The sequence below is a fragment of the Blennius ocellaris genome, assembly GCF_963422515.1.
Source record: "Blennius ocellaris genome assembly, chromosome: 13".
NCBI classification, from domain to species: Eukaryota; Metazoa; Chordata; class Actinopteri; order Blenniiformes; family Blenniidae; genus Blennius; species Blennius ocellaris.
The window spans coordinates 297,298-325,080 of record NC_137662.1 but is presented as its reverse complement, the minus strand read 5'-3'; the positions used below and the strand labels follow the sequence as shown (position 1 = coordinate 325,080).

Genomic DNA, 27,783 nt, shown 5'->3' with positions numbered 1-27,783 from the left:
GGCGAGACGCTAGGCAGGGCGAGACGTCAGGCTGGGCGAGACGCCAGACAGGGCGAGACGTCAGACAGGGCGAGACGCCAGGCTGGGCGAGACGCCAGGCTGGGCGAGACATCAGGCAGGGCGAGACGTCAGGCTGGGCGAGACGTCAGGCAGGGCGAGACGCCAGGCAGGGCGAGACGTCAGGCTGGGCGAGACGTCAGGCAGGGCGAGACGCCAGGCTGGGCGAGACGCCAGGCTGGGCGAGATGTCCGGCAGGGCGAGACGCTAGGCTGGGCGAGACGTCAGGCAGGGCGAGACGTCAGACTGGGCGAGACGCTAGGCAGGGCGAGACGCCAGGCTGGGCGAGACGCCAGACAGGGCGAGACGTCAGGCAGGGCGAGACGCCAGGCTGGGCGAGACGCCAGGCTGGGCGAGACGTCAGGCAGGGCGAGACGCCAGGCTGGGCGAGACGCCAGGCTGGGCGAGACATCAGGCTGGTCGAGATGTCTGGCAGGGCGAGACGCTAGGCAGGGCGAGACGCTAGGCTGGGCGAGACGTCCGACTGGGCAAGACGCTAGGCTGGGCAAGACGTCAGGCTGGGCGAGACGTCTGGCAGGGCGAGACGTCACGCTGGGCGAGACGCTAGGCAGGGCAAGGCGTCAGGCTGGGCAAGACGTCAGGCAGAGCGAGACGCCAGGCAGGGCGAGACGCTAGGCTGGGCGAGACGTCAGGCAGGGCGAGACGCCAGGCTGGGCGAGACGTCAGGCTGGGCGGAGACGTCTGGCAGGGCGAGACGCCAGGCTGGGCGAGACGTCAGGCTGGGCGGAGACGTCTGGCAGGGCGAGACGCTAGGCTGGGCGAGACGTCAGGCAGGGCGAGACGCTAGGCTGGGCGAGACGTCAGGCAGGGCGAGACGCCAGGCAGGGCGAGACGTCAGGCTGGGCGGAGACGTCTGGCAGGGCGAGACGTCACGCTGGGCGAGACGTCCTGACAACCTGCTGAGATGAAGAAAGCTCCAGAGTAGCGTCAGCAGCACGTGTGTGTTTGGTCAAACACATTGACACTACGATCAGCTGATTGACAGCCGACGTGCAGAGTTCCATGTCGGAAAGTCAAAGTTGTGTTTTAGCAGTTTTTTGCTGAATCTTAATTTCTAGTTGAATTTGTCTGTGTGACACGAGATATGTGGTAGCAGCAGACCTCTAATGCCACATCTCATAAACAGCCTCGAGCCCAAACACCCTTTCATCTGAAAATTAAACTGCAGGGTTTCTTCCAACTTCCATCCAAGGCCTTCGGTGAAAAAGACCAAGCAGCAACCGAGAGCTTTTCCAGCCTTTCACTGCTGCACAGACCCCAGATGGTTGATGAGTGAAAATGTCAAGAGTGAGGCGCAGGCCGGGACACGTTCCTGTTAATAAAACCTCCCCATGTCTCCCTCACCTCCACAACCTTTTCTTTTGGCTGAGCAGGACTGAAAGCCTCGGTCTCCCGGCAGTCCTTCAACCAAAAGCAGCTCATAATGGTTTGGAACAAGATTCATGCAGCAATTACGTTCCTCTCATGAGACATGAGGTAAAAGAAATTAGTGCTATATAACTAACTTTTGGAAGGCCCAGGGTTGGAATCAATGTGCGTTTCAGAGACACGGCCGTCGCTCTGAGCAGAAAGAGAGGACTCTCCATTCGGTGTAATTACTGCTCACAGATGTGCCTGAAATACTCAAGTTTGTAATTTGCTGCAGCTTATTTGTTTTGGCTGAAGCTCGAGCAAGCGTTGGGGTTTGCTGAGGAGAATAGAGCCATACAGCGGTTACGGTTTCTTGTGACAAAATGGTGAAAATGAAGCCACATTAGCAAGCTGCTAATCTTGTGGCTCAGTGCGGCTTTTCCCTGGAAGCCGGGTGTTACTCAGGTATGGAGCAGCAGATCAGCCTGTGGCCTTTCAAAGGCCACAATCATTTCAGCACAAAGGAGGGCTGCTCTCGGGTGGTTTTGTTTTGGCTGACACCTGCCCACATTTCCCAGAGCCTTCCTCCGGCCGGGGAGTGAAACGTGAGATCTGTGAACCCCGGCCAGCGTCCCTCGCCTTTTGTCCGCTGCCCTTAATTAAAGCTTTAGGCTTCATTTAGCAGCGAGGTGCCGTTTCCAGCGGCGGCCCTGCCCACCGTCACCCAGCGGCGTGGAGGAAACCTCATTCATCAAGCTTCAAAGAGCTGCGACACGTCCCTCCATTCATCCCTCCGAGCCGCACAGGAAGTCGGCGGCAGCCTCACGGAGGAAGCGCGAGGATTACGTTGGGTTTCTGGTGGCGGTTGAGTGTGAGCGAGCAGCTGAAGAAAGAACGGATTTGGTCTATTGATTTAAGTCTGCGCCTCCTCATAGCCTCCGTGTCTAATGAGGCTGTCGAGTCGGAGGCCGCGGTGGCTTTGACTCCCAGGCGTGAGGAGGAGCTCCTCCCTCTTCCTCTGCTCGGCAGAAACAAAGTCAATGGCCGATGCCACTCCTTCCTTCACCGCCTGATCCAGCCGACGTCGTGACATTGATTGACGGACGGTAAGCACATCGCCAATCCAGGCCAAACATGTAATTACCGGAGTCCTGCTGTGTCCTTTTCTTCCTCCTGCACCACAGCCACTCTGCCCCTCGTCATCACGGCCACACAATGTAATGTTTGCTTGTTTTCTTATTTTGGTGCCTTCGGGGACCGGCAATTAGGGAGGCCCTTTTAGTTTGTCTGGGAAACACTTAATTTGACCTATTTTGTTAGTCACTTCGTTTATTTTCCAAACACAGTAATCATCCGCCGGAGCGAGGCGCCGCGGCGTGTCCAGCCTCAGCTGGCGTCTGCACGTTTCATTGATTAGAGGTTGTCTTCACTCGCTGACATTTATAGAAACACAAGACGCAGCGGCTCAACATCGCCTGAATCCAGCTTTCTCTACTCCGCATTCATCTGACTTGTGTAATTAAGTAACTATACCACTGAAATTCTCTGGAACTCTTCTATTGAACCTCCATTTCATAAAAACAATCAAATCTATTCAAACTGACGAACATCTCCTCTGCTCTCCCCCAATATTCAAATTATTATTGTCAGTGAAGATAATGAAGGTCATCTTTGCTTCTCACCAATATTGAGATCGATAGAAAGAACATTTACTTCAGGGTGATAAAACCAATATAACGAAACGTTCTGATGTTAAGGTGGAAATGAACATTGAAAGAATCCCTTTCATCATGACAGAGGTCATTTGAATGTCTCTTCTTGACTTTCCTCCTGCCTTTCCACAACCAGCATTGCTTTCTTTTATATTGCTTGTGTTGTCGCTGACTGACTCACAGTAAATGTTACGATCACTGTCACACTGGATGAGATCGATGCAGAGCGGCTGGGACGTCAACATCTGCAGAGCCGTGGAGCAACTTTATTTTTCTGTTCATCTGTGCTCAGATCTAAGGAGGAACAGAGGAAGAAGAGGAGGGTCCAACCTATGGCCCGCCCAGCAGAGGGCGTGCTCCGACCTCCAGGGTGACGACGTGTGAAAAAGACCTGAACAGCAAAATTACCAAAAAGCTTCTATTTGTAATTTATCCGCTTGTGTCAAGGCACGAGTGTCCACTAAATCCTACAGCTGAACTGATGACATCAGTACTGTCACCACTGCCTGTGCTGCTCGTTACAGCCAGCAGGACCGTTTCTATACATCCTGCTAAAGTTTTAGGAGTTTTCAATTGACTTCTTTATTTTGAATTAGAGAGAAACTATGAGGTTGTTATTTACAGGTTATCGTTCACACATGCCAGGCCTGTTTAAAGTTCTCCTATCCTCCAGTTCTCCTCCTCCTCCTGGTCTGGTCGGTCCAGAAACCCTGAATTCAAGGTTTCCAGCTCTTCCTTGATTCTCCTCCATTAGAATATTGAATGCTAGGAGCTGCATTCAGAATCTGCTGTGTCTGTGTGAGCTGGACTGGCTCCGCCCACACATGCCCGTCTTATGAATTTGGAAGAAGTACTTCGTCTCGTGGCGCCATGTGCCCGAGCAGGTAGGAGGAGTCAAAGGGGAGGAGCCTACCTTGATTGTGATTGGCTAAACCCCCGATGACACTATATAGGGTTTGATTTCTGATTGGCTGGTTGGAGCAACACACTTTTTAAGAACTGCAACAAGCCAGGGAGAGAGAGGACACACTTTATTCACTTCTGGAGCGTCGTTCCAGGTGTGGAGATGATTATTAATGTTGAAAAACTTTAGTAAGTGAATCTTGAATAATATGTCTTCAAGAGGAACAGACTGGGTTCTGCTCTCCTTCACAGATGTTTGGTTCCACAGGGACGAGCTGCTCGTCTAGATCTTCAGGGAACAGTGGAGGAGGGAGTCTCTCCTTAGTAACTGTGGACGAGGCAGCGAAACGTATAAAGAAAAGGTGAAAACACAAAGGCTGGAATCATAGAAAGCTGCTGGAACTGGACTGAACTGACGCTGCTGCAGAGAAACTCCCTGCTGCTGCTGCACCAGTCCAGACATTAACACTGGGCTGAATTAACATGGCCCATTACACACACACACACACACACACACACACACACACACACACACACACACACACACACACACACACACACACGCACACACACACACACACCCTCTGGTGTCCCTGCCCGCCTTTTTAAAAATGATGGATGGGAAAGTATTTGTCCTTGTGTGTAATTAGGTGTCCAATTAACAGATCCAAGGTAGGAAGCGGGTTCATTCTTTCATACACACACACACACACACACACACACACACACACACACACACACACACACACACACACACACACACACACACACACACACACACACACACACACACAGCTTCCTTTCACTGGCTGTGTGTGTGTGTGTGGCCTCCTCTTTCTCTGTCCAGGAAACAAGATAAAATAAAAGAGACGTACCCAGGATTCCCTGTTCTACCAGTTCTTCTTCTATGGAGACGAGTCGGTTGTATTTAGAAATCGTCTCAGCGCCGCTCAGACCTCCCAGCTTGACATAGTCCAGACCCAGACCCACCGCCTGAGGAGGAGAGCAGCTCTCAGTCAGCTTTACCTGGATTCATCCTCTCACTGTAAGCCTTCACTTTATTCATCCTCTCACTGTACTCCAGTGCAACCTTCCATCTGCTCCTGGTCAACAAGCTCAATCACATGTTGTTTTAATTTTTAAAACATTTTTCAACTCAAACACAACTGATCTTGATAATTGAAGGAATCAATAAATTATTCAGGTTTTTTAGACGTCTAATGTGGAGAATGTGGCAGTAAAATAGCCTGAACTGTGGAGGACTGGATGATATGTGATTGAAGGTGGAGGAGAAACATGAGGTGGAGGAGGAGCAGGAGGAACATGAGGTGGTGGAGCAGGAGGAGGAGGAGGAGATGGTGGAGGAGGAGCAGGAGGAACATGAGGTGGTGGAGCAGGAGGAGGAGGAGGAGATGGTGGAGGAGGAGCAGGAGGAACATGAGGTGGTGGAGCAGGAGGAGGAGGAGGTGGTGGAGGAGGAGGAGGAAGAGGAAGTACATGAGGTGGAGGAGGAACATGAGGAATATGAGGTGGAGGAGGAGCAGGAGGAACATGAGGTGGTGGAGCAGGAGGAGGAGGAGGAGATGGTGGAGGAGGAGCAGGAGGAACATGAGGTGGTGGAGCAGGAGGAGGAGGAGGTGGTGGAGGAGGAGGAGGAAGAGGAAGTACATGAGGTGGAGGAGGAACATGAGGAATATGAGGTGGAGGAGGAGCAGGAGGAACATGAGGTGATGGAGCAGGAGGAGGAGGAGGAGATGGTGGAGGAGGAGCAGGAGGAACATGAGGTGGTGGAGCAGGAGGAGGAGGAGGTGGTGGAGGAGGAGGAGGAAGAGGAAGTACATGAGGTGGATGAGGAACATGAGGAATATGAGGTGGAGGAGGAGCAGGAGGAACATGAGGTGATGGAGCAGGAGGAGGAGGAGGAGGAGGAGATGGTGGAGGAGGAGCAGGAGGAACATGAGGTGGTGGAGCAGGAGGAGGAGGAGGTGGTGGAGGAGGAGGAGGAAGAGGAAGTACATGAGGTGGAGGAGGAACATGAGGAATATGAGGTGGAGGAGGAGCAGGAGGAACATGAGGTGATGGAGCAGGAGGAGGAGGAGGAGATGGTGGAGGAGGAGCAGGAGGAACATGAGGTGGTGGAGCAGGAGGAGGAGGAGGTGGTGGAGGAGGAGGAGGAAGAGGAAGTACATGAGGTGGATGAGGAACATGAGGAATATGAGGTGGAGGAGGAGCAGGAGGAACATGAGGTGATGGAGCAGGAGGAGGAGGAGGAGGAGGAGGAGATGGTGGAGGAGGAGCAGGAGGAACATGAGGTGGTGGAGCAGGAGGAGGAGGTGGAGGAGGAGGAGGAAGAGGAAGTACATGAGGTGGAGGAGGAACATGAGGAATATGAGGTGGAGGAGGAGGTGGTGGTGGAAGAGGAGCAGGAGGTGGAGGAGGAGGAGGAAGATTGAAGGTCAGATAATCAGAATGGCGCATCACAGTGCTCCTCCCCCATCCCAACACCAGACTCTCATGAGAGAATGACACCATGAAGCTTCAGCCTAACTTCATGCTCTCATCTCAGCTAACCACACCTGTTCACCACTGCTTTGCTCTCTCACACTAACATCCTGGTTACCATGGAGACGGAGATGCCGTCCTCCATCAGTGAACCCTCTGAAGCAGCAGCTACTTAGCAGACAAAGAGTGGAGCTAAAGAGGATTTGTGATGTCAGGATGGGGAAAGCATCAATTCTACATTCGTGTACTGAATATTACACTTTTAAAACCACACAGAGTAGAAATACTCAACAGAAAAATCTGTGGAAAGACGACTATTTTTATTCTGATTATGAACATCTGACTGAACAGCTGACCGAACAGCTGACCTAACAGCTGACCGAACTGCTGACGGAACAGCTGACGGAACAGCTGACCGAACAGCTGACTGAACATCTGATCAAACAGCTCATGACATGGCAACACATCTGTTGTTTATGTTGAAAATACAGAAATATGGGGGGGAATGACGAGAACTCTGGAGGAGCTTTCTGCGGTGCTGAATCCACGCTTATGGCGCGTCTGCTCCCCAAATTCAAATGAGACTGGAAGGATTGGAAGGATTGGATGAATTTAGAGCAGTAAGTGCAGCACAAAGTGACAGCCATACCTTTACAGAAGGCTTATGCATGTAATCAAATTGTGCTGCACTTACTCCTCTAAATTCATCCAATCCTTCCTTTTGTACCATTCACTGGGAATGTACAAACTATGTTCTGAGCTTTCCTTTGCTGAAGGTCTAGTAGCTCGGGTGTCACTCTCCCAGTCAGTCTCGCTTTTAAAAGCTGCTGTTTTTCATTAAAAGTTGTGAAAATGTCTTTACTGTCTATAGCTGGAGTGTGCAGCAGCACTGTATCAATACACCATTGCACTGTGAACATACATATAGCATTTAGCTATGTGTTCTTCACGACGGGGTGTAGCCTTTGGGAGAGGGTGTGGCCTTTGGGAGAGGGTGTAGCCTTTGGGAGAGGGTGTGGCCTTTGGGAGAGGGAGTAGCCTTTGGGAGGGGTGTGGCCTTCGGGAGAGGGTGTAGCCTTTGGGAGGGGTGTGGCCTTCGGGAGAGAGTGTGGCCTTCGGGAGAGGGTGTAGCCTTCAGGACAGGGTGTGCCCTTCAGGATAGGGTGTGACCTTCAGGATAGGGTGTGACCTTCAGGATAGGGTGTGACCTTCAGGATAGGGTGTGACCTTCAGGAGGGGCTGTGGCCTTCACAGTAAGACAGCAAGAGTGAGTGACTTGTGCAACCTCTGTGCCGTACCAGGAGATGGTGCCTTTGAGTTATTTGGGCTATGAATACCACAAAATTCTGACACTTTCAAACCCATAGGTACTGTATATATATATGGTAATTTTACCAGAAATTGAAAAATAAATTATATATTTAATGATAATTAATAATAATTTAAACAAATAATCAAATCAATATTACATTCATTTTGAGTCAACCTGTGGTAGGAACTGTCTACCCTGCCTGCATGTCACTGGTGAAGAGCTGACTGAACATCTGGCTGAACATCTGGCCTGACAGGACGACAGTGAGGAGATGCTGGTAACTGAGGCGGGTGATACTCACAATATCTGACCAGGAGTCATCGGTGCAGGGTTCACTGCACGTTGTTCCTATCAACACTGAGCCTACACACACACACACACACACACACACACACACACACACACACACACACACACACACACACACACACACACACACACACACACACACACACACACACACACACACACAGAATGTACATGTAAAACATGGCTGCAAATGCAACGAGCTGTTTGATATCAGTGGGTAGAGTCAGAATAACATCACGGGTATGGGGGGGTTATAAAGTAGACAAAGGATCAGTCTGGTAAGTTATGATGAGATGCCGCAGATGTTTTAATTCTAGGACGATTCATTTGAGACACAACAGAGCGAGAGTCACTATAATGGAACCTGCAGCCTGGTGACATGACAGGACACAATCTCTTTCTCTGGTTGTTTCTGTTCTTTTATTCTCTTTTAATTCAAGCTCACAGCACAAAGACAACCTGCACTGAAAGACAGAACTTTGCTTTGAGGGCTGGACCTGACATTTTAGTGTGTTTTATATAAAATATAGCATCATAGTTTAAAAATCCACACACAAGCACAACACTAAATATACATGGCAAAGAAATAGCACAAATTTAATAAGATCCATAAGATCACAGTGCAGCAGTTTGACAAACTCTAGGATCCTGTCGAGTAGTGAAAGCTACTGAACTACTGAAATCATCTCCGAGAGAATCAGACCTCATCAATAATCAATAAAGTGTTCAGACTGACACCTCAGGTCCTGATGAATGGGAGGAAATACAAACAGTGTAATTTGCAGATGACTATCACACATTCGGCTGCTCATTGGGAAGAATGTTAGTTCTGCTGTTACTTGCAGCTCGCAGCATGTTGCCTACCTCACACCAATGTGAAAGATGTGTCATCAATCTGTTGATGATGCTTCATTAAAGACTGATTGATGCCTAAAGTCTAAATCTTTCCAACTTTACCGAAGTCTATTTTTTGAGGCAGAGTTTCCTCTGTGTCGCACACAGATCACACTTGACTGTTATGTTCTTGTTCTTTTCTCTGAAAACCTGAATATGATGGCGGTTTGTCCAGCTCACTAATGTAGAGTCTTTATCTGATCTGTATCTGCAGTCATCTTAGTGTATCCCAGCAGCAGGAAGTCCCCCTTCCTCACTGATTTTTCTACTGTCAGAATGTCTCGCTGTGTGTTCCTAAATTCTTAAAGCAAACATCTAATCATGTTAGAATTCCTCAAATGCATGGTACTCAGATAGTAAAGTATAATATTACCAAAGTTTATGTTATGTTTATTGCATTACAGGAAATGGTACCAAATGTAACTGGGTTATTTTTGTAACATGTTACTCCAACGGTGTGTTTCAGGAAATAAATCCCAGATGAGGACGAGACTCTCTCCACAGCCTCCTTATTAACACACACAACATCAAATTAATTGACTCACAGATGTTCACACAACCAAAGCTTAGTTACTCTAGTTATTCAGGTTTTGTGTGTGTGTATGTGTGTGTGTGCGTGTGCGCGTGTGTGCGTGCGTGCGTGTGTGTGTGCGTGTATACCTTGCTGCTCTGAGGCGATGTGGATCAAGTCGCTGACTGTGGTGTGGTTGGTGTGTTTCAGGATGAAGCCTCTGGCTCCCGGAGGAGGCGGAGCCTCCAACTTGTAGGTCAGGTCAGAAATAAGTGAACAGCTCTTTCCCATCTTGTTGTTCAATTTCTCCCACTGGTCCGAGTCCTGAGAATCCGAACACACGCACAGAGAACATCATCATCACACTTTGGATGGTGGTCATGACATCTTGGGAAGATTCAGCTGACTTCAGGTTCAGAGAAGTTGGTTTCTGGAGGATCAACCATGAAACCAACCAGCTGCTTCTCATGACGTCACAGTGAACGAGGCTGTCATCAATCAGACTCAGCCAAAGAAATCAACTAATTTTTAAAAAGCATGAATGCCTCAGCTCAATAGGGGCGGCATGGTTGGTAGAGCAGTCATCTCTCAAACGGAAGGCTGCAGGTTCCATCCCCATCTCCACCTGTCCGCATGTTGAAGTGGCCTTGGGCAAGACACTGAACCCCAAACTGCTCCCGTTGGAGTGACAGTGCCTTGCATGGCTGCAGCCTCCAATTGTGAGTGAATGGATGTACAGTATATTCACAGATTCCAGGGAGCTGCAGCGCCTCTTACTGGCACAATGATGACTTGAACCTGAGAGCCAGGCTCAACCTGCTGCACCACCAAGGACAGTTCCAGACATTTTCTATTGAAGCTTTAAAGACGTGAACTGTTTGCGCACATATTGTTTAACTCCTCCTCCTGGTCTGGTCGGTCCAGAAACCCTGAATTCAAAGTTTCCAGCTCCTCCTTGATTCTCCTCCATTCGAATATTGGATCACAGGAGCTGCATTCAGAATCTGCTGTGTCTGTGTGAGCTGGACTGGCTCCGGCCACACATGGCCATCTTAGGAATTTGGAAGAAGTACTTCATCTCGTGGTGCCATGTGCCAGAGCAGGTAGGAGGAGTCAAAGGGAGGAGCTTATCTTGATTGAGATTGGCTAAACCCCCGATGACACTATATAGAGTGTGATTTCTGATTGGCTGGTTGGAGCAACACACTTTTTAAAACCTGGAACAAGCCAGGGAGAGAGAGGACACACTTTCTTCTCTTCTGGAGTGTAATTCCAGGTGTGGAGATGATTAGTACTGCTGGAGCACCTTCAGGAAGTGAATCTTGAATAAGGTAGGAGGAGTCAAAGGGAGGAGCTTACCTTGATTGAGATTGGCTGAACCCCTGATGACACTATAGAGCAGGGTTCTCCAATTCTGGACCTCGAGGTCCGGTGTCCTGCATGTTTTAGGTTTCTCCCAGTTGCAACACACATGAACACAATAAGGGCCTCTTTCCATGGCTTGTTTACGATAATGCGAAAACCTGTAGGACACTGGACCTCAAGGCCTGGAATTGGGGAACTCTGTTATATAGGGTTTGATTTCTGATTGGCTGGTTGGAGCAACACACTTTTTAAATACCTGGAACAAGCCAGGGAGAGAGAGGACACACTTTATTCTCTTCTGGAGCATCGGTCCAGGTATGGAGACGATTGGTACTACTGGAAAACCTTTAGGAAGTGGATTTTGTATAATATGAGCCTTAAAGGACATGAACTGTGAAAACAGACTTTTCATGAGTTGCGGTGTTTCTGAAGTGCAGATGACAGAGTGGTGGAGTCCTGAACGTACCTCTCTCCTGAACGGGTCTATGAGGGACACCACCACTGGATATCTGCTTAGTAAGGTGTGGTACATGTCCACTAACTCATCAGGAGACTTCAACACTCCTGTGGAGACTTCGTACTTCCCTTTAGACTGCGAGGAGAAGAAGATAAATTATCTCTGCTTTCTGACACTCTTCAGGTACAAATGAGCTTTGGTCCACTCACATAGTCCATTAGCTCGGGGGCGGCGCAGTTGAGAGCCAAATGGATCTGCGTTCCCAGGGCCAGTCCAAGGTTTGCACAGGCTTCAGTGATCACATCCAGAAGCTGCTCGGGCCGGTCGAAGCTCACCACCAGCGCTCCAGCATCACACACTATGGTCTGATTGGCCTTGGAGTAAAACAACATTAGGAGACACATTACGTTTGTACGACTGTAACACTGTCAGATCAGAATTCATTCTAGAAGATTATAATCCATGCTGCTGGTAAGGACCAGCCGATCGGCGGGCACAAACAGTTGCATCGTGTGTCAATTTGTAAAAACTTCGTAGAACTCTAGATTTCTCAAGCTCCTTAACGGAAGTGACCACCTGTTGAACTGAATGTCCTCATTCAACCACTGGTTGTCTTTATGGTGTCTCCAAAACAACGTGGGAAACCTGGTGGGCAACCTGGTGTGATGAAGAGAGACGGCATTCATCCCACTTTAGATGGTGTGGCTCTGCTGGACAGCAGGACCTCCCACGGTACATCTGAAGGGTCCTGCTCTGATCCATCTGCAGCCAGTGGAAATATCTGCTGAGTGGAGTGGAGAATCCCCGACTCCCCCTCGTAGCAGGAAGTCTCTTCTGCGTCTGGTTCTGCAGGGTTCTCCTCCTCTGGGTCTGGTTCTGCAGGGTTCTCTTCCTCTACTCTCTTATGGAATTGTTGGTTTTCTCTGTAACGGTGCCTTGAAATGACTGTGCTGTATTTGGCGCAGTACAAATGAACTGATTGAGTTGAATGTAGCTGAATGCAGTTTGTTCATGTGTGACTGGATGAATGCAGGGACATACATTGCTCTTTAAGTCCCTGCTCTTTGGTTATGTTGAAGATTGATTTAACTGAATGTGAATGACAATGGGTAAGTCTATATTCTTGCTGTAGATTTGAATGACAGTTATCATTGCAAGGTTATGAGAAGCTAAGTGTCTCCTACTCTCATCACCCACTGTTCACATTATGAATACGAGTCCTGGGGGTCATCCGACAATGCTCCAGTTATTACTACGTAAAGGATTGAAATGTAAATAGGGTAAGTACTGATGGCTTAATAAATAGTTCAACACAGATCCAGTCCTGCATACCTACATTAATATGAACATTAGCCATGAGAATTGAATAGAGCTTCTCTTTTATGTACATTTCTTTTAGGAAAGCTCAGTAACAAAACAAGCTTTGAAAATTGGCTCCACCGTTTACGTTCTCTGCTCCATGAAGCCTTCGTGAACTCAGTTCCTATTCTCACAGTGAATAAATGGCTGTGTCCCTCACCCCGCCTTTTGTTGAAGTGTTCATTATTCTCATCACCTCCTTCTGTAACTCGAGGGTCATCGTGAGGATCTGTTGAAGAAGTTCACAGTTCAGAGCATTTCATAAAAGCTTCGGTGAGAAAACGAAAACAGCATGAGAATCTCAGCAACATTATAAACTCATGACCACAACGAAGCAGAGGCGGTGTGAGAAGGCGGAGCAGCCATGAGAGGAATACTTGTCTGACTCGTCGGCCCACGCCAGGGATCAGGATGACCTCCTTCAGGAGGCTCCGCCTCCCAGGAGACGTCTTCCCACCACGGAGCAACGTCACCAGACACACCGGCACCTGGACCGGGACGTGGTTCTGGTTCTGGTTCTGGTTGTGAGCTGGAGGCTGAGAGAACAGTCAGACATTCAGAACCCTGGTTCTGGCTCTGGTTCTGGTTCTGGTTGTGAGCTGGAGGCTGAGAGAACAGTCAGACATTCAGAACCCTGGTTCTGGCTCTGGTTCTGGTTCTGGTTGTGAGCTGGAGGCTGACAGAACAGTCAGACATTCAGAACCCTGGTTCTGGCTCTGGTTCTGGTTCTGGTTGTGAGCTGGAGGCTGAGAGAACAGTCAGACATTCAGAACCCTGGTTACCTTCAGACCAGGTGTGGTTTGTCTCAGCACGGCGTTCTTCAGAGCCGCAGTGTGTCGGTACAGTGGAATGTTCTTCACTGCAGCTCCGGTCTTCAGAACAGCCACTGACAAGGACCCGATGGCGGCGCTCCCACACAGGACCGCTTCTTCTGGTTCTGCTGGGGGAACCGCCTTCTCTGACAGGTTTTTCTGTTTCCCTTTAGAGGCAGAAAAAAAGGGATTCAGTGGAGCTGCACAGTGGTGTAGTGGTCAGTTCTGTCACAGCAGGGAGTCCCTGGTTCGATTCTCGGCCGACGTGTGTGTGTGTGCGTGTGTGTGTGTATTACCAGGCTGTTCTTTGACTGGCTGATCGCAGCTCTCTGAGCTCAAGGTTCTTGGCATTTTGAGTGTTCGTGTTGTTAAACTGAATTTAATACAGCTCAACAGTGTAAAGCAGGAGTGTTCAGCTCATTTTCACGAGGTCTCCTATTTGCAGGCGCTGAATCAGTAACATGAGGCTTTAGTACATTTTGAGAAGGCTGAGTATAAATCCTGGACTTGTCATGTAACTTATTGATCAGACTACATCGCTGCATGGAGCTGATACACAGACTTGAATTTCTTGGAGATGTGTCAATTCTTTGTTGATACTTTGCTTTTATTAAATTTTTAAAGTGAAACTTTCCTCTGTTTCACCCTCACATGCGTTAGCTGCTAATGTTAGCTTAGCTTCTTGGGCTTGTTGCTCTAATTAATTATTTCAACATGTTGTTATTTTTCGTAATTAATTAATTCAAACTAAATGCCAGCCTCATTAAAAACATAGTGCTAATGAGCTAAATCCATGTGACGTGTTTGAGCCCTGAATGAAGGAGAGTTCCCATGTAAAAGCTCAGAATGACTCCATGGCTGATGATGAGGAGGAGGAAGCTGCCTAATGACCAGGCATTCAAAAGAAGGCTTTTTCAACCTTTGTGCTGCAAATATAATTCACTTTCAGTGTTTTAACCATATACAATGATTTTGCGGGCAGATTTATTTTACAAATCAAACTGAACACAAACAACTTGTAATGCGGAGAGATGGCGAGCAGGCGGGTCCACTTCACATCTTTAAGAAAAGGCCCAGAGCACAGGTCAGTAAATAGGCTTTGGGATCCATTAGCATTAATTGAAATCCTCCGATTTGTTGGGAAAACACAGTTTGGTTCATTGTAGATCAGCTCACTGTGTACTTGATGAGTGCAGATGGACAGTCTCCAACAATCACAACCTGTTTTCTACAGCAGAGTTTGAAGACATAGTAACCTTCAGGAGTGAAAGCTGAAGAGCTTGTTTCCTGTCAGGGAGCAAATTGAACGCACCTCGATCTGCACTCGTCTTGCTTTTCCTCTGCGTGGGAGGTGGAGAAGGAAGCTCCATGTAGAGCTCTTTGGGGGAGCAGTTCTCTCGGGTCTTCATGTCCTGGAGGTTTTTCTCCTCCTCGTATCGAGCCTTGAAGAAATCCCTGCACAAATCATAGTTTGGAAATGTTATGAGAAAAAAACCCAAACTTCATGCACTCTAAAACTCTCCACTGATATCAGTCTGTACTCGTAGACGTTAGTTTTATCTGATTCTCAATCACGTCCTCTGGACGTTTCCTGACCAGCCACATGAACCACCCTGTCCTGACATGAAGCACTAAATACTCCTGTTTTCATCAATAAAAGTACTTTGTTTTTTAACGGATGTTGTTCTTGTTTTTCTTCCTGCTCTTTATTGAACCATCAATCAATAGGATCTCAGATGAGATCTTTCCACTGCTTGTTGTTTAAATCCATGACAATGAGCCTCAGAGGAGAAGAGTGTCACGTCAGCCTCCTCAGGCCAGACATGAGGCTTCTGTGTCACGAGACAGAATGAAACAGCAGCCGCTGCATCCTGGTGATATGATGTGACAATAGAGCAACCCCACATTAACCTCTCCTGACCCCAGCTTACAAGGTCAACCACATCAGAACCACCTGGATGTTAACGCTCGCAAACTGCGACACTTCTTCATTCCAATGGCTTCACTGGAGATTACACTGTGGAGGCTACTGCCAGCTGTGGAGGGGGGAGGGAGGGAGGGAGAGAGGGATAGTGGAAGGTAGTGACAAAAGGAGGGACAGCAGAGATCCACGGGAGGTCTGAGGACTGACCTGCTCCAAGGCTATCACAGGTAGATCTCACAGATAGATCTCACAGGTAGATCTCAGGGAGATCACAGGTAGATCTCACAGGTAGATCTCAGGTAGATCTCATGTGTAAATCTCACAGGTAGATCTCACAGGTAGATCTCACAGGTAGATCTCACAGGTAGATCACAGGTAGATCTCACAGGTAGATCTCATGTGTAAATCTCACAGGTAGATCACATGTAGATCTCACAGGTAGATCTCACAGGTAGATCTCACAGGTAGATCACAGGAAGATCACAGGTAGATCTCACAGGTAGATCTCAGGTAGATCTCATGTGTAAATCTCACAGGTAGATCTCACAGGTAGATCTCACAGGTAGATCACAGATAGATCTCATAGGTAGATCTCACAGGTAGATCACAGGTAGATCTCACAGGTAGATCACAGATAGATCTCATAGGTAGATCTCACAGGTAGATCACAGGTAGATCTCACAGGTAGATCTCATGTGTAAATCTCACAGGTAGATCACATGTAGATCTCACAGGTAGATCTCACAGGTAGATCACAGGAAGATCACAGGTAGATCTCACAGGTAGATCACAGGTAGATCTCACAGATAGATCTCACAGGTAGATCTCACAGGTAGATCTCAGGGAGATCACAGGTAGATCTCACAGATAGATCTCACAGGTAGATCTCACAGGTAGATCTCACAGGTAGATCTCACAGGTAGATCTCAGGTAGATCTCATGTGTAAATCTCACAGGTAGATCTCACAGGTAGATCACAGGTAGATCTCACAGGTAGATCACAGGAAGATCACAGGTAGATCTCACAGGTAGATCACAGGTAGATCTCACAGATAGATCTCACAGGTAGATCTCACAGGTAGATCTCAGGGAGATCTCATGTGTAAATCTCACAGGTAGATCTCACAGGTAGATCACAGATAGATCTCACAGGTAGATCACAGGTAGATCTCACAGGTAGATCTCATGTGTAAATCTCACAGGTAGATCACATGTAGATATCACAGGTAGATCTCACAGGTAGATCACATGTAGATATCACAGGTAGATCTCACAGGTAAATCACAGGTAGATCTCACAGATAGATCTCACAGGTAGATCAGAGATAGATCTCACATGTAGATCTCACATGTAGATCTCACAGGTAGATCTCACAGGTAGATCTCACATGTAGATCTCACAGGTAGATCACAAGTAGAGTTTGACATGTCAGAGAAGAGCAGAAACTTGAAACATGTTTGTCTTCACTCTGATGTTTTAAACACGGCCAGATGTTCCGCCCTCACATTGTTCAGAGTGAACCATTGGAAGTATTGTCCACTTCTGACCTCAAGGTACAATGTCCTTCAAGCTTTAACAGATGGATTTACAAGTATCTGAGTTAATAAGTACATGGTGTAAACTTATGGAGGAAACTGACACTGGTCTGTAGGTTTAACAACACTGCTGAACTTGTGTTTTCTTAATTTGAGGCTTGTTGGTGAATCCACAATCCATTTGAACTGATCCAGTTCTAAACAGAGCCTCTGTGTTCAATCAATGGGATCATCACATGTTGTTTGTATTTCACACACTTTTAGAAATGTCACCATTTTTCAAGGTGAAACCATTTTACTTAGAATGTTTTACTGCCGTTAAATGTCAAAATTGGTTCATTCTGGCCCAAACAGCAGGCAGGGGTTAAACAGCAGTGGTGAGAGAGAAAAAGAGGGAAGCGTTTCCAGTGGCTGACAGCTACGCTGGACTGGGGGACTCTTTCACAACAGAAATGTCAGACGTGCTGACACCCAGCCCAGGTTCCTTCTCTGACTGAACAGCTCACCTTTGAGCACTCAGCAGTCGTGGAGACATTTAAACCCACTTGTCTACTTTACGTCCATCCCACTGGGAGGATTCAGACAGCCTTCGCTTCTTCCTTTCAGACCTGGATTTGAACTGGTTTCTCTGGAGGGACTGGTGAAGTGACTTTACAGAGGGTGTTTGGTTTTCTTGGTTATTATTTTACAGCTGTTGAGGATCAGGTTCTGTGACTATACAGACATCTTTTCTGTCTTGTGAGAATGGGTCATTGGGATTTGTTGAAGTCTGTCCTGGGGACGGACTGGAGATTGAAGTGAAGACTACCTGAGCTTCTGATCCACCTCTGATTGGTCAAAGGGGTTTTGTCCCTGCAGCAAGTGGTTGAGAGGCCCATTGATCCACTGGACAGCGGTCGTCACATGGTCAGCCATCTTCCTCTCCACTGAAGTCTCCTGATGGGGCCAACAGCTGGGAACAGCAGCCGAGGACATCCTCTGAAGACCAAGAGAGCTGTGTGTTTACACCTGAGCCATTTGATCCCTGAAATCTGTCCTGTGTGTCAAAGGATGGACTTCAGAGTCTTCCTTCTGGTCCAGAAAGCTCTGGATGGTCTCGGGCCTCAATAATGTCAGACTGACTTGTAGAATCTAAAACCTCCAGACCTCTGAGGTCCTCAGTGTTCCTACAGTCACAAGAAACAAGGTGAAGCAACTTTTAGTTCCGACCTCCTCACATGTGGAACAAACGTCCTGAACACCTGCTGACACACGCAATTCTTTTAAATCAGGGCTTAAAACGTTCTTATTTGTACAGGCTTTCAAATAGACAATAGATTTGACTTACTTTACTAAATTTGCCCTATCAAATCTCTTATCTTTTAAATCTTTAATGTGTTCCTTTTATATTTTTTATGTCTTTGTAACGTTTTTCTGTACTTCATTCATTTCTTTATAAAGCACTGTGAATTGTCCTGTTTGAATCATGTTATATAAATACATTTGCCTTGCCTTGCCTTGCCTTGCCTTGCCTTGCCTTGCCTTACCTTGCCTAAACTTGCCTTGCCTTACCTTGCCTAAAGCAGAGCTAAGACTTCCATGCTGTGTGAAGGAGCTGCAGACAGTGTGGCGGTAAAGAAGATCTCTCCCTCCTCCTCACCACCAAGACCCTCTCCCTCCTCCTCCTCCACCACCAAGACGCTCTTCCTCCTCCTCCTCCACCAAGACCCTCTCCCTCCTCCTCCTCCACCACCAAGACGCTCTTCCTCCTCCTCCTCCACCAAGACCCTCTCCCTCCTCCTCCTCCACCACCAAGATGCTCTTCCTCCTCCTCCTCCACCAAGATTCTCTCCCTCCTCCTCCTCCACCAAGATTCTCTCCCTCCTCCCCAACACCAGGGATATCTCCGTCCTCCTCCTCCACCAAGACCCTCTCCCTCCTCCTCCTCCTCCACCAAGACCCTCTCCCTCCTCCTCCTCCACCACCAAGACGCTCTTCCTCCTCCTCCTCCACCACCAAGACGCTCTTCCTCCTCCTCCTCCACCACCAAGACGCTCTTCCTCCTCCTCCTCCACCAAGATTCTCTCCCTCCTCCTCCTCCACCACCAAGACGCTCTTCCTCCTCCTCCTCCACCAAGACCCTCTCCCTCCTCCTCCTCCTCCACCAAGACCCTCTCCCTCCTCCTCCTCCACCAAGACCCTCTCCCTCCTCCCCAACACCAGGGATCTCTCCGTCCTCCTCACCACCAAGACGCTCTTCCTCCTCCTCCTCCACCACCAAGACGCTCTTCCTCCTCCTCCTCCACCAAGACCCTCTCCCTCCTCCTCCTCCACCACCAAGACGCTCTTCCTCCTCCTCCTCCACCAAGACCCTCTCCCTCCTCCTCCTCCACCACCAAGATGCTCTTCCTCCTCCTCCTCCACCAAGATTCTCTCCCTCCTCCTCCTCCACCAAGATTCTCTCCCTCCTCCCCAACACCAGGGATATCTCTGTCCTCCTCACCACCAAGACCCTCTCCCTCCTCCTCCTCCTCCACCAAGACCCTCTCCCTCCTCCTCCTCCACCACCAAGACGCTCTTCCTCCTCCTCCTCCACCAAGATTCTCTCCCTCCTCCTCCTCCACCAAGATTCTCTCCCTCCTCCCCAACACCAGGGATATCTCCGTCCTCCTCACCACCAAGACGCTCTTCCTCCTCCTCACCACCAAGACCCTCTCCCTCCTCCTCCTCCACCAAGACTCTCTCCCTCCTCCTCACCACCACCAAGATTCTCCCCCCCTCCCCAACACCAGGGATCTCTCCGTCCTCCTCACCACCAAGACGCTCTTCCTCCTCCTCACCACCAAGACGCTCTTCCTCCTCCTCCTCCACCAAGACCCTCTCCCTCCTCCTCACCACCACCAAGACTCTCTCCCTCCTCCTCACCACCACCAAGATTCTCCCCCCCTCCCCAACACCAGGGATCTCTCCCTCCTCCTCACCACCAAGACTCTCTCCCTCCTCCTCCTCCACCAAGACTCTCTCCCTCCTTTGCACCACCAAGACTCTCTCCCTCCTCCTCACCACCAAGATTCTCTCCCTCCTCCTCCTCACCACCACCAAGATTCTCTCCCTCCTCCTCCCCAACACCAGGACTCTCTCCCTCCTCCTCACCATCAGGACTCTCTCCCTCCTCCCCAACACTAGGGATCTCTCCCTCCTCCCCAAAACACCAGGGATCTCTCCCTCCTCCTCACCATCAGGACTCCCTCCCTCCTCCCCAACACCAGGGATATCTCGGTCCTCCTGACCACCAGGACTCTCTCCCTCCTCCTCACCACCAAGAATCCCTCCCTCCTCCTCACCACCACCAAGATTCTCTCCCTCCTCCTCCCCAACACCAGGACTCTCTCCCTCCTCCTCACCATCAGGACTCTCTCCCTCCTCCTCACCACCAAGAATCCCTCCCTCCTCCTCACCGCCACCAAGATTCTCTCCCTCCTCCTCCCCAACACCAGGACTCTCTCCCTCTTCCTCACCATCAGGACTCTCTCCCTCCTCCCCAACACCAGGGATCTCTCCGTCCTCCTGACCACCAGGACTCTCTCCCTCCTCCTCACTACCAGGACTCTCTCCCTCCTCCTCACTACCAAGACTCTCTCCTGCCTCCCCACCACCAGGACTCTCTCACCATCCTCCACCTCCTTGACCTGACCCTTTGATACCCTCCGTCACTCCACCCTCCTCACCAAGCTGTCCTCCACTGGCAGCACCACCCTCCATTACACTGGTTCACCTCTTGCCGATCTGGTTGAAGTCAGTTCACTCAACTGAAATCCAGTAAATCATCCCTTCCTCCCTCCCTCACAACAGGTGTGCCTCAGGGCTCTGTCCTGGGGCCCCTGCTCTTCATCATTTACCTCCTTCCCCTTGGACATTTTAACTTTCAGTTCCACTGCTACGCAGATGATACCCAGCTCTACCTCACCACCAAACCCTCCTCCACCCTCTCACCCTCCTCTCTCACTGATTGTATTTCTGAAATGAAAACCTGGTTCACCCTCATTTTTTTTCAATTGAACAGCATAAAACTGAAATCCTTCTCATTGGCACAAGTCCATTTGATCCAAAACCAGCGGCTTCTCCATCAACATTGACAACTCCTCCACCCAGCTTCTCCATCAATACTGATACATCCTCCACCCAGCTTCTCCATCAACATTGATACCTCCTCGACCCAATTCCTCCATCAATACTGATACCTCCTCCACCCAGCTTCTCCATCAACATTGACAACTCCTCCACCCAGCTTCTCCATCAATACTGATACATCCTCCACCCAGCTTCTCCATCAACATTGATACCTCCTCCACCCAGTTCCTCCATCAACATTGACAACTCCTCGACCCAGTTTCTCCATTAATACTGATACATCCTCCACCCAGCTTCTCCATCAACATTGATACCTCCTCCACCCAGTTCCTCCATCAATACTGATACCTCCTCCATCCAGCTTCTCCATCAACATTGATACCTCCTCCACCCAGCTTCTCCATCAACATTAACACCTCCTCCACCCAGCTTCTCCATCAACATTAACACCTCCTCCACCCAGCTTCTCCATCAACATTGACAACTCCTCGACCCAGTTTCTCCATCAATACTGATGCATCCTCCACCCAGCTTCTCCATCAACATTGATACCTCCTCCACCGGTTCCTCCTTCAATACTGATACGTCCTCCACCCAGCTTCTCCATCAACATTAACACCTCCTCCCCCCAGCTTCTCCATCAACATTGACAACTCCTCGACCCAGTTTCTCCATCAATACTGATACATCCTCCACCCAGCTTCTCCATCAACATTAATACCTCCTCCACCCAGTTCCTCCATCAATACTTATACCTCCTCCACCCGGTTCCTCCATCAATACTGATACCTCCTGCACCCAGCTTCTCCATCAACATTGATACCTCCTCCACCCAGCTTCTCCATCAACATTGACAACTCCTCCACCCAGTTTCTGCATCATTACTGATACCTCCTCCACCCAGCTTCTCTGTCAACATTAACACCTCCTCCACCCAGCTTCTCCATCAACATTGACAACTCCTCGACCCAGTTTCTCCATCAATACTGATACATCCTCCACCCAGCTTCTCCATCAACATTGATACCTCCTCCACCCAGCTTCTCCATCAACATTAACACCTCCTCCCCCCAGCTTCTCCATCAACATTGACAACTCCTCGACCCAGTTTCTATATCAATACTGATACATCCTCCACCTAGCTTCTCCATCAACATTAATACCTCCTCCACCCAGCTTTTCCATCAACATTGATACCTCCTCCACTCAGTTTCCCCATCAACATAATTATTTTAGTGAAACTCTCTCCTCTTCAGCCTCGTTCTGAAATCCTCCATGAATGTATTTTATTTTATAATTAATTTTATTTTTTTAAATATTACATTTATTATTATTATTATTATTATTATTATTATTATTATTATTATTATTATTATTATTATTATTATTATTTGTAATAGTAGTAGTAGTAGTATTAGTATTAGTATTATTATATTTAGTACTAGTATTAGTATTAGTATTTGTATTAGTATTAGTATTAGTATTATTATATTTAGTACTAGTATTAGTATTATTATACTTAGGATGAGTATTATAATATTTAGTGTTAGTATTAGTATTATTAGTATTAGTATTAGTATTAGTATTAGTATTCGTATTAGTATTAGTATTATTATATTTAGTACTAGTATTAGTATTATTATACTTAGGATGAGTATTATTAGATTTAGTGTTAGTATTAGTATTATTAGTATTAGTATTAGTATTAGTATTAGTATTAGTATTAGTGTTAGTATTAGTATTAGTATTATTAGTATTAGTATTAGTATTAGTATTAGTATTAGTATTAGTATTAGTATTAGTATTAGTATTAGTATTAGTGTTAGTGTTAGTGTTAGTATTAGTATTAGTATTAGTATTAGTATTATTAGTATTAGTATTAGTATTAGTATTAGTATTAGTATTAGTATTAGTATTAGTATTAGTATTAGTGTTACTATTAGTAGTAGCGCGGCATCTTCCTCACACTCCACATTACTGTTGAGCTAAAGACGGATCACTGCTCCATCCAGCACCCGGCTGTTCCTCTAACAGGTTTTTTCTGCAGCAGAAGGCCTCACAGTGGAGACATCTGGACCTGACATGGAGTTTGCACCATCTCATCCCTGTTTGTATGCTTTTCCTTGAGCGCTCCAGTTTACTGCCACAGTCCAGAGACAAGCTAGCCTGTAATCTGTCTGTAGGGTGTGACTGCCTATCTGTCTGTGATGGAGATCTACCCTGCAAAGAGTTCCTTCAATGCTGGAGAAACGATGGGTAGATTGTGAACTGATCCAGTTTGCTCCAGCTCTTTGTGTCACCGACTGACTGAAAAACCCTCAACAGATGTTGACTGTCCCGCCATTTGCTTATTTCCGTGGCTGTGGCAATGTTGAGTAGAAGCGTTGAAGCGTGGCTGCGGTGGTGCCCTGCGTGACCTTCCCATGACCTCTATTCATGGTGTCACATCTCATCTCTCTGGATCCTGTGATACTAGCATCAGAGGTCACGGCCTGTTTTCTGATTGCTCCCATCTTTGCTTGCTTCCTGCCTCCAGCTACTGCTTCACACCCCGCCGAGAGAAAACCTCCACCCTGTCACTTCAGACCATCGACTCGCCTCATGTAGCACGTGTTCTTTAAAAAAGCATCACAGGCTCGGATCACATGTTCAACACCTGTGCTGACTTGGACACTGACTGCAGAACACAGACCAGCTGGTCGGTTCCAGTCCGACCAGGAACAAACACGTTGTACCTTCTCCTTGTTGCAGATGACACAGAAGACTTGTGCCTGGACGGAGAGTTGTCCCGCGGCGTCGTAGACCTGGGTTCCCCTCAGGGAGCTGATCCTGGGAGGCGCAGAGAGCTTCAGGAAGTACTCTGCCTGCAGCCACAGTCACAGTCACAAAGTCAAGCTTGGACAAACAAGTCTGTTTTGACAATGATGTTCAAGGACTGTCGTCATTCACCAAAGTCAGAAACCCACATACTGTGGACTTTAGGTAGATACTCCAGACTCAAGCCCAGGACCAAAGGACAGATGCAGCACTACAAAATGTCCATGATAACTGCAGCTTCTTTGCTTTGAATGTCTCTGTGAATGCAGTGGGCTGCCTCCGAGTGGCGGGAATATAATCTGACAAACAAACTGACTGTTACATCTTTCTAACAATATATAAAGAAACCAAACAAAACCGTACCAACAATTCAAGAAACCTCATTCAGTAAACAATGTTTTGTTTATTTGTGAGAAAGCTGACATGTTCAGTTGGCTCCTGAGGCCAGAGGCCTGGACTATGAACCACGATAAACATATCCTGGATCTCTCTCTGATACCTGGATTAACATACCAGGATATCTGTTATCTAGATTAACATAGCAGGATATGTCTGAAACCTGGATTAACATATCAGGATATCTCTGAAACCTCGATGAACATACCAGGATATCTCTGAAACCTGTATTAACATACCAGGATATCTGTTACCTGGATTAACATACCAGGATATCTGTTACCTGGATTAACATACCAGGATATGTCTGAAACCTGGACAAACATCTATTTGTAATAGAAAACCAGAGTTAATCCTGAAGTTACCTGGATTAGAGAAAACCAGAGTTAATCCTGAAGTTACCTGGATAAGAGAAAACAAGAGTTAATCCTGAAGTTACCTGGATAAGAGAAAACCAGAGTTAATGCTGAAGTTTCCTGGATAAGCGAAAACAAGAGTACATCCTGAAGTTACCTGGATAAGAGAAAACAAGAGTTAATCCTGAAGTTACCTGGATAAGAGAAAACCAGAGTGAATGCTGAAGTTACCTGGAAAAGAGGAAACCAGAGTTAATCCTGAAGTTACCTGGATAAGAGAAAACCAGAGTTAATCCTGAAGTTACCTGGATAAGAGGAAACCAGAGTTAATCCTGAAGTTACCTGGATAAGAGAAAACAAGAGTTAATCCTGAAGTTACCTGGATAAGAGGAAACCAGAGTTAATCCTGAAGTTACCTGGATAAGAGAAAACAAGAGTTAATCCTGAAGTTACCTTGATAATAGAAAACCAGAGTTAATGCTGAAGTTTCCTGGATAAGCGAAAACCAGAGTTAATCCTGAAGTAACCTAGATAAGAGGAAACCAGAGTTAATCCTGAAGTTACCTGGATAAGAGAAAACAAGAGTTAATCCTGAAGTTACTTGGATAAGAGAAAACAAGAGTTAATCCTGAAGTTATCTGGATAAGGGAAAACAAGAGTTAATCCTGAAGTTACCTGGATAAGAGAAAACAAGAGTTAATCCTGAAGTTACCTGGATAATAGAAAACCAGAGTTAATGCTGAAGTTTCCTGGATAAGCGAAAACCAGAGTTAATCCTGAAGTAACCTAGATAAGAGGAAACCAGAGTTAATCCTGAAGTTACCTGGATAAGAGAAAACAAGAGTTAATCCTGAAGTTACTTGGATAAGAGAAAACAAGAGTTAATCCTTGAAGTTATCTGGATAAGGGAAAACAAGAGTTAATCCTGAAGTTACCTGGATAAGAGAAAACCAGAGTTAATCCTGAAGTTACCTGGATAAGAAGAAACCAGAGTTAATCCTGAAGTTACCTGGAAAAGAGAAAACAAGAGTTAATCCTGAAGTTACTTGGATAAGAGAAAACAAGAGTTAATCCTGAAGTTATCTGGATAAGGGAAAACAAGAGTTAATCCTGAAGTTACCTGGATAAGAGAAAACCAGAGTGAATGCTGAAGTTACCTGGAAAAGAGAAAACCAGAGTTAATGCTGAAGTTACCTGGATAAGAGAAAACCAGAGTTAATCCTGAAGTTACCTGGATAAGAGAAAACAAGAGTTAATCCTGAAGTCACCTGGATTACAGAAAACAAGAGTTAATGCTGAAGTTACGTAGATAAGAGAAAACAAGAGTTAATGCTGAAGTCACCTGGATTAGAGAAAACCAGAGTTAATGCTGAAGTTACCTGGAAAAGAGAAAACAAGAGTTAATCCTGAAGTTACCTGGATTAGAGAAAACCAGAGTTAATCCTGAAGTTACCGAGATAAGAGGAAACCAGAGTTAATCCTGAAGCTACCTGGATAAGAGAAAACAAGAGTTAATCCTGAAGTTACCTGGATAAGAGAAAACCAGAGTTAATCCTGAAGTTACCTGGATAAGAGAAAACCAGAGTTAATCCTGAAGCTACCTGGATAAGAGAAAACAAGAGTTAATCCTGAAGTTACCTGGATAAGAGAAAACCAGAGTTAATCCTGAAGTTACCTGGAGAAGAGAAAACAAGAGTTAATCCTGAAGTTACCTGGATAAGAGCAAACCAGAGTTAATCCTGAAGTTACCTGGATAAGAGCAAACCAGAGTTAATCCTGAAGTTACCTGGATAAGAGGAAACCAGAGTTAATCCTGAAGTTACCTGGATAAGAGAAAAGAGCAATGTCACAGTCCAGGCCTCTGGTCCATTACTGAACAATCGATCAACTGACCTGTGATTCTACAGAGGACTAAATGTGCCAAAATTAAATAAAGAAATACATAATTAAATGATTAATTAAACGTGTTATTAATTGATTCAAATCGGAATTAAACAGATAAATGTCATTATTTTCTTAAAATATTATATTAGTAAGGGTATATTGTATATGGTATCTATATTGGAATTGGTATTTTTCTTAAAATATATACATTATATTCTGTTATCATGCACTGATCCCTCAGTATATCTCTGAGTGATCAGTGCAGTGTTCATAGTGTTAGCAGTGCTAACAGGCCTGCAGCGTCGTACCAGGAATCCGTGCAGGTCTGCAGGTTTCTGCAGGAAGACCTGGTCCAGGACAGTCTCCAGTTGCTCCGGGACTCTGTGGGCCCGGAGGAACTCCGCGGCGGCGCCCTTCCTCCGGTACCGGTCCAGCTGCTCTGCGGAGGCTCTGTGGGTCATGGTTCCGGGTCCAGGTCCGTCTTCTTTCTGTTGTCTGTTACCGTGGAGACGGTGCGTTGAGGAGCCGGCCGCAGTGCAGGAAACCAGAACTCCGAAAGAAAACGACAACAACAAACACTCCTCTGTCTGTCCGTCTGTCCGGCTGTCTGTCCGGCTGTCTGTCCGTCTGTCCGTCTGTCCGTCCGTCTATCCGTCTGTCCGTCTCTCTGTCTGTCTGTCCGGCTGTCCGTCTGTCTCTCTGTCTGTCTCTCTGTCTGTCTGTCTCTCTGTCTGTCTGTCTGTCTCTCTGTCTGTCTGTCCGTCTGTCCGTCTGTCCGTCTGTCCGTCTGTCCGTCTGTCCGTCTGTCTCTCTGTCCGTCTGTCCGTCTGTCCGTCTGTCTGTCTCTCTGTCCGTCTGTCCGTCTGTCCGTCTGTCTGTCTGTCTCTCTGTCCGTCTGTCCGTCTGTCTGTCTGTCCGTCTCCCCGTCTGTCTGTCTGTCCGTCTGTCTGTCTGTCCGTCTGTCTCTCTGTCTGTCCGTCTCCCCGTCTGTCTGTCAGTCCGTCTGTCCGTCTGTCTTCTTGAACACGTGCTATAGTATTGATTTTAACCAGTGGATGAATTGTTTGAAAAGTGTTTGCAGGTTTGTTGTTGAGTTTGGTTGGTATTTTGGTTATTTTGTTGGTTTGCATTTTGTTCGTCGTTTTCTTACAGCAACTTCACATAAAACGCTGTTTGGAAACCGACGACCCAGTTTTA

General features: G+C 47.3%; 1 protein-coding gene across 1 annotated transcript; it reads right to left on the bottom strand.

Annotated features, from left to right (window-relative positions):
• Nucleotides 1-281: 281 nt before the first annotated feature.
• On the bottom strand, nucleotides 282-27,047 carry eno4 (enolase 4; the record flags this gene model as incomplete). The annotated part of the gene is made up of 13 exons (XM_080507354.1): nucleotides 282-439; nucleotides 4,919-5,036; nucleotides 8,159-8,220; nucleotides 9,721-9,895; nucleotides 11,403-11,528; nucleotides 11,603-11,767; nucleotides 12,913-12,981; nucleotides 13,130-13,288; nucleotides 13,535-13,731; nucleotides 14,877-15,019; nucleotides 17,832-18,001; nucleotides 23,869-23,997; nucleotides 26,895-27,047. The coding sequence occupies 13 exons, from the start codon at nucleotides 27,045-27,047 to the stop codon at nucleotides 282-284; spliced, it is 1,824 nt and encodes a 607-aa protein (XP_080363480.1).
• Between the last annotated feature and the right edge of the window lie 736 nt (nucleotides 27,048-27,783).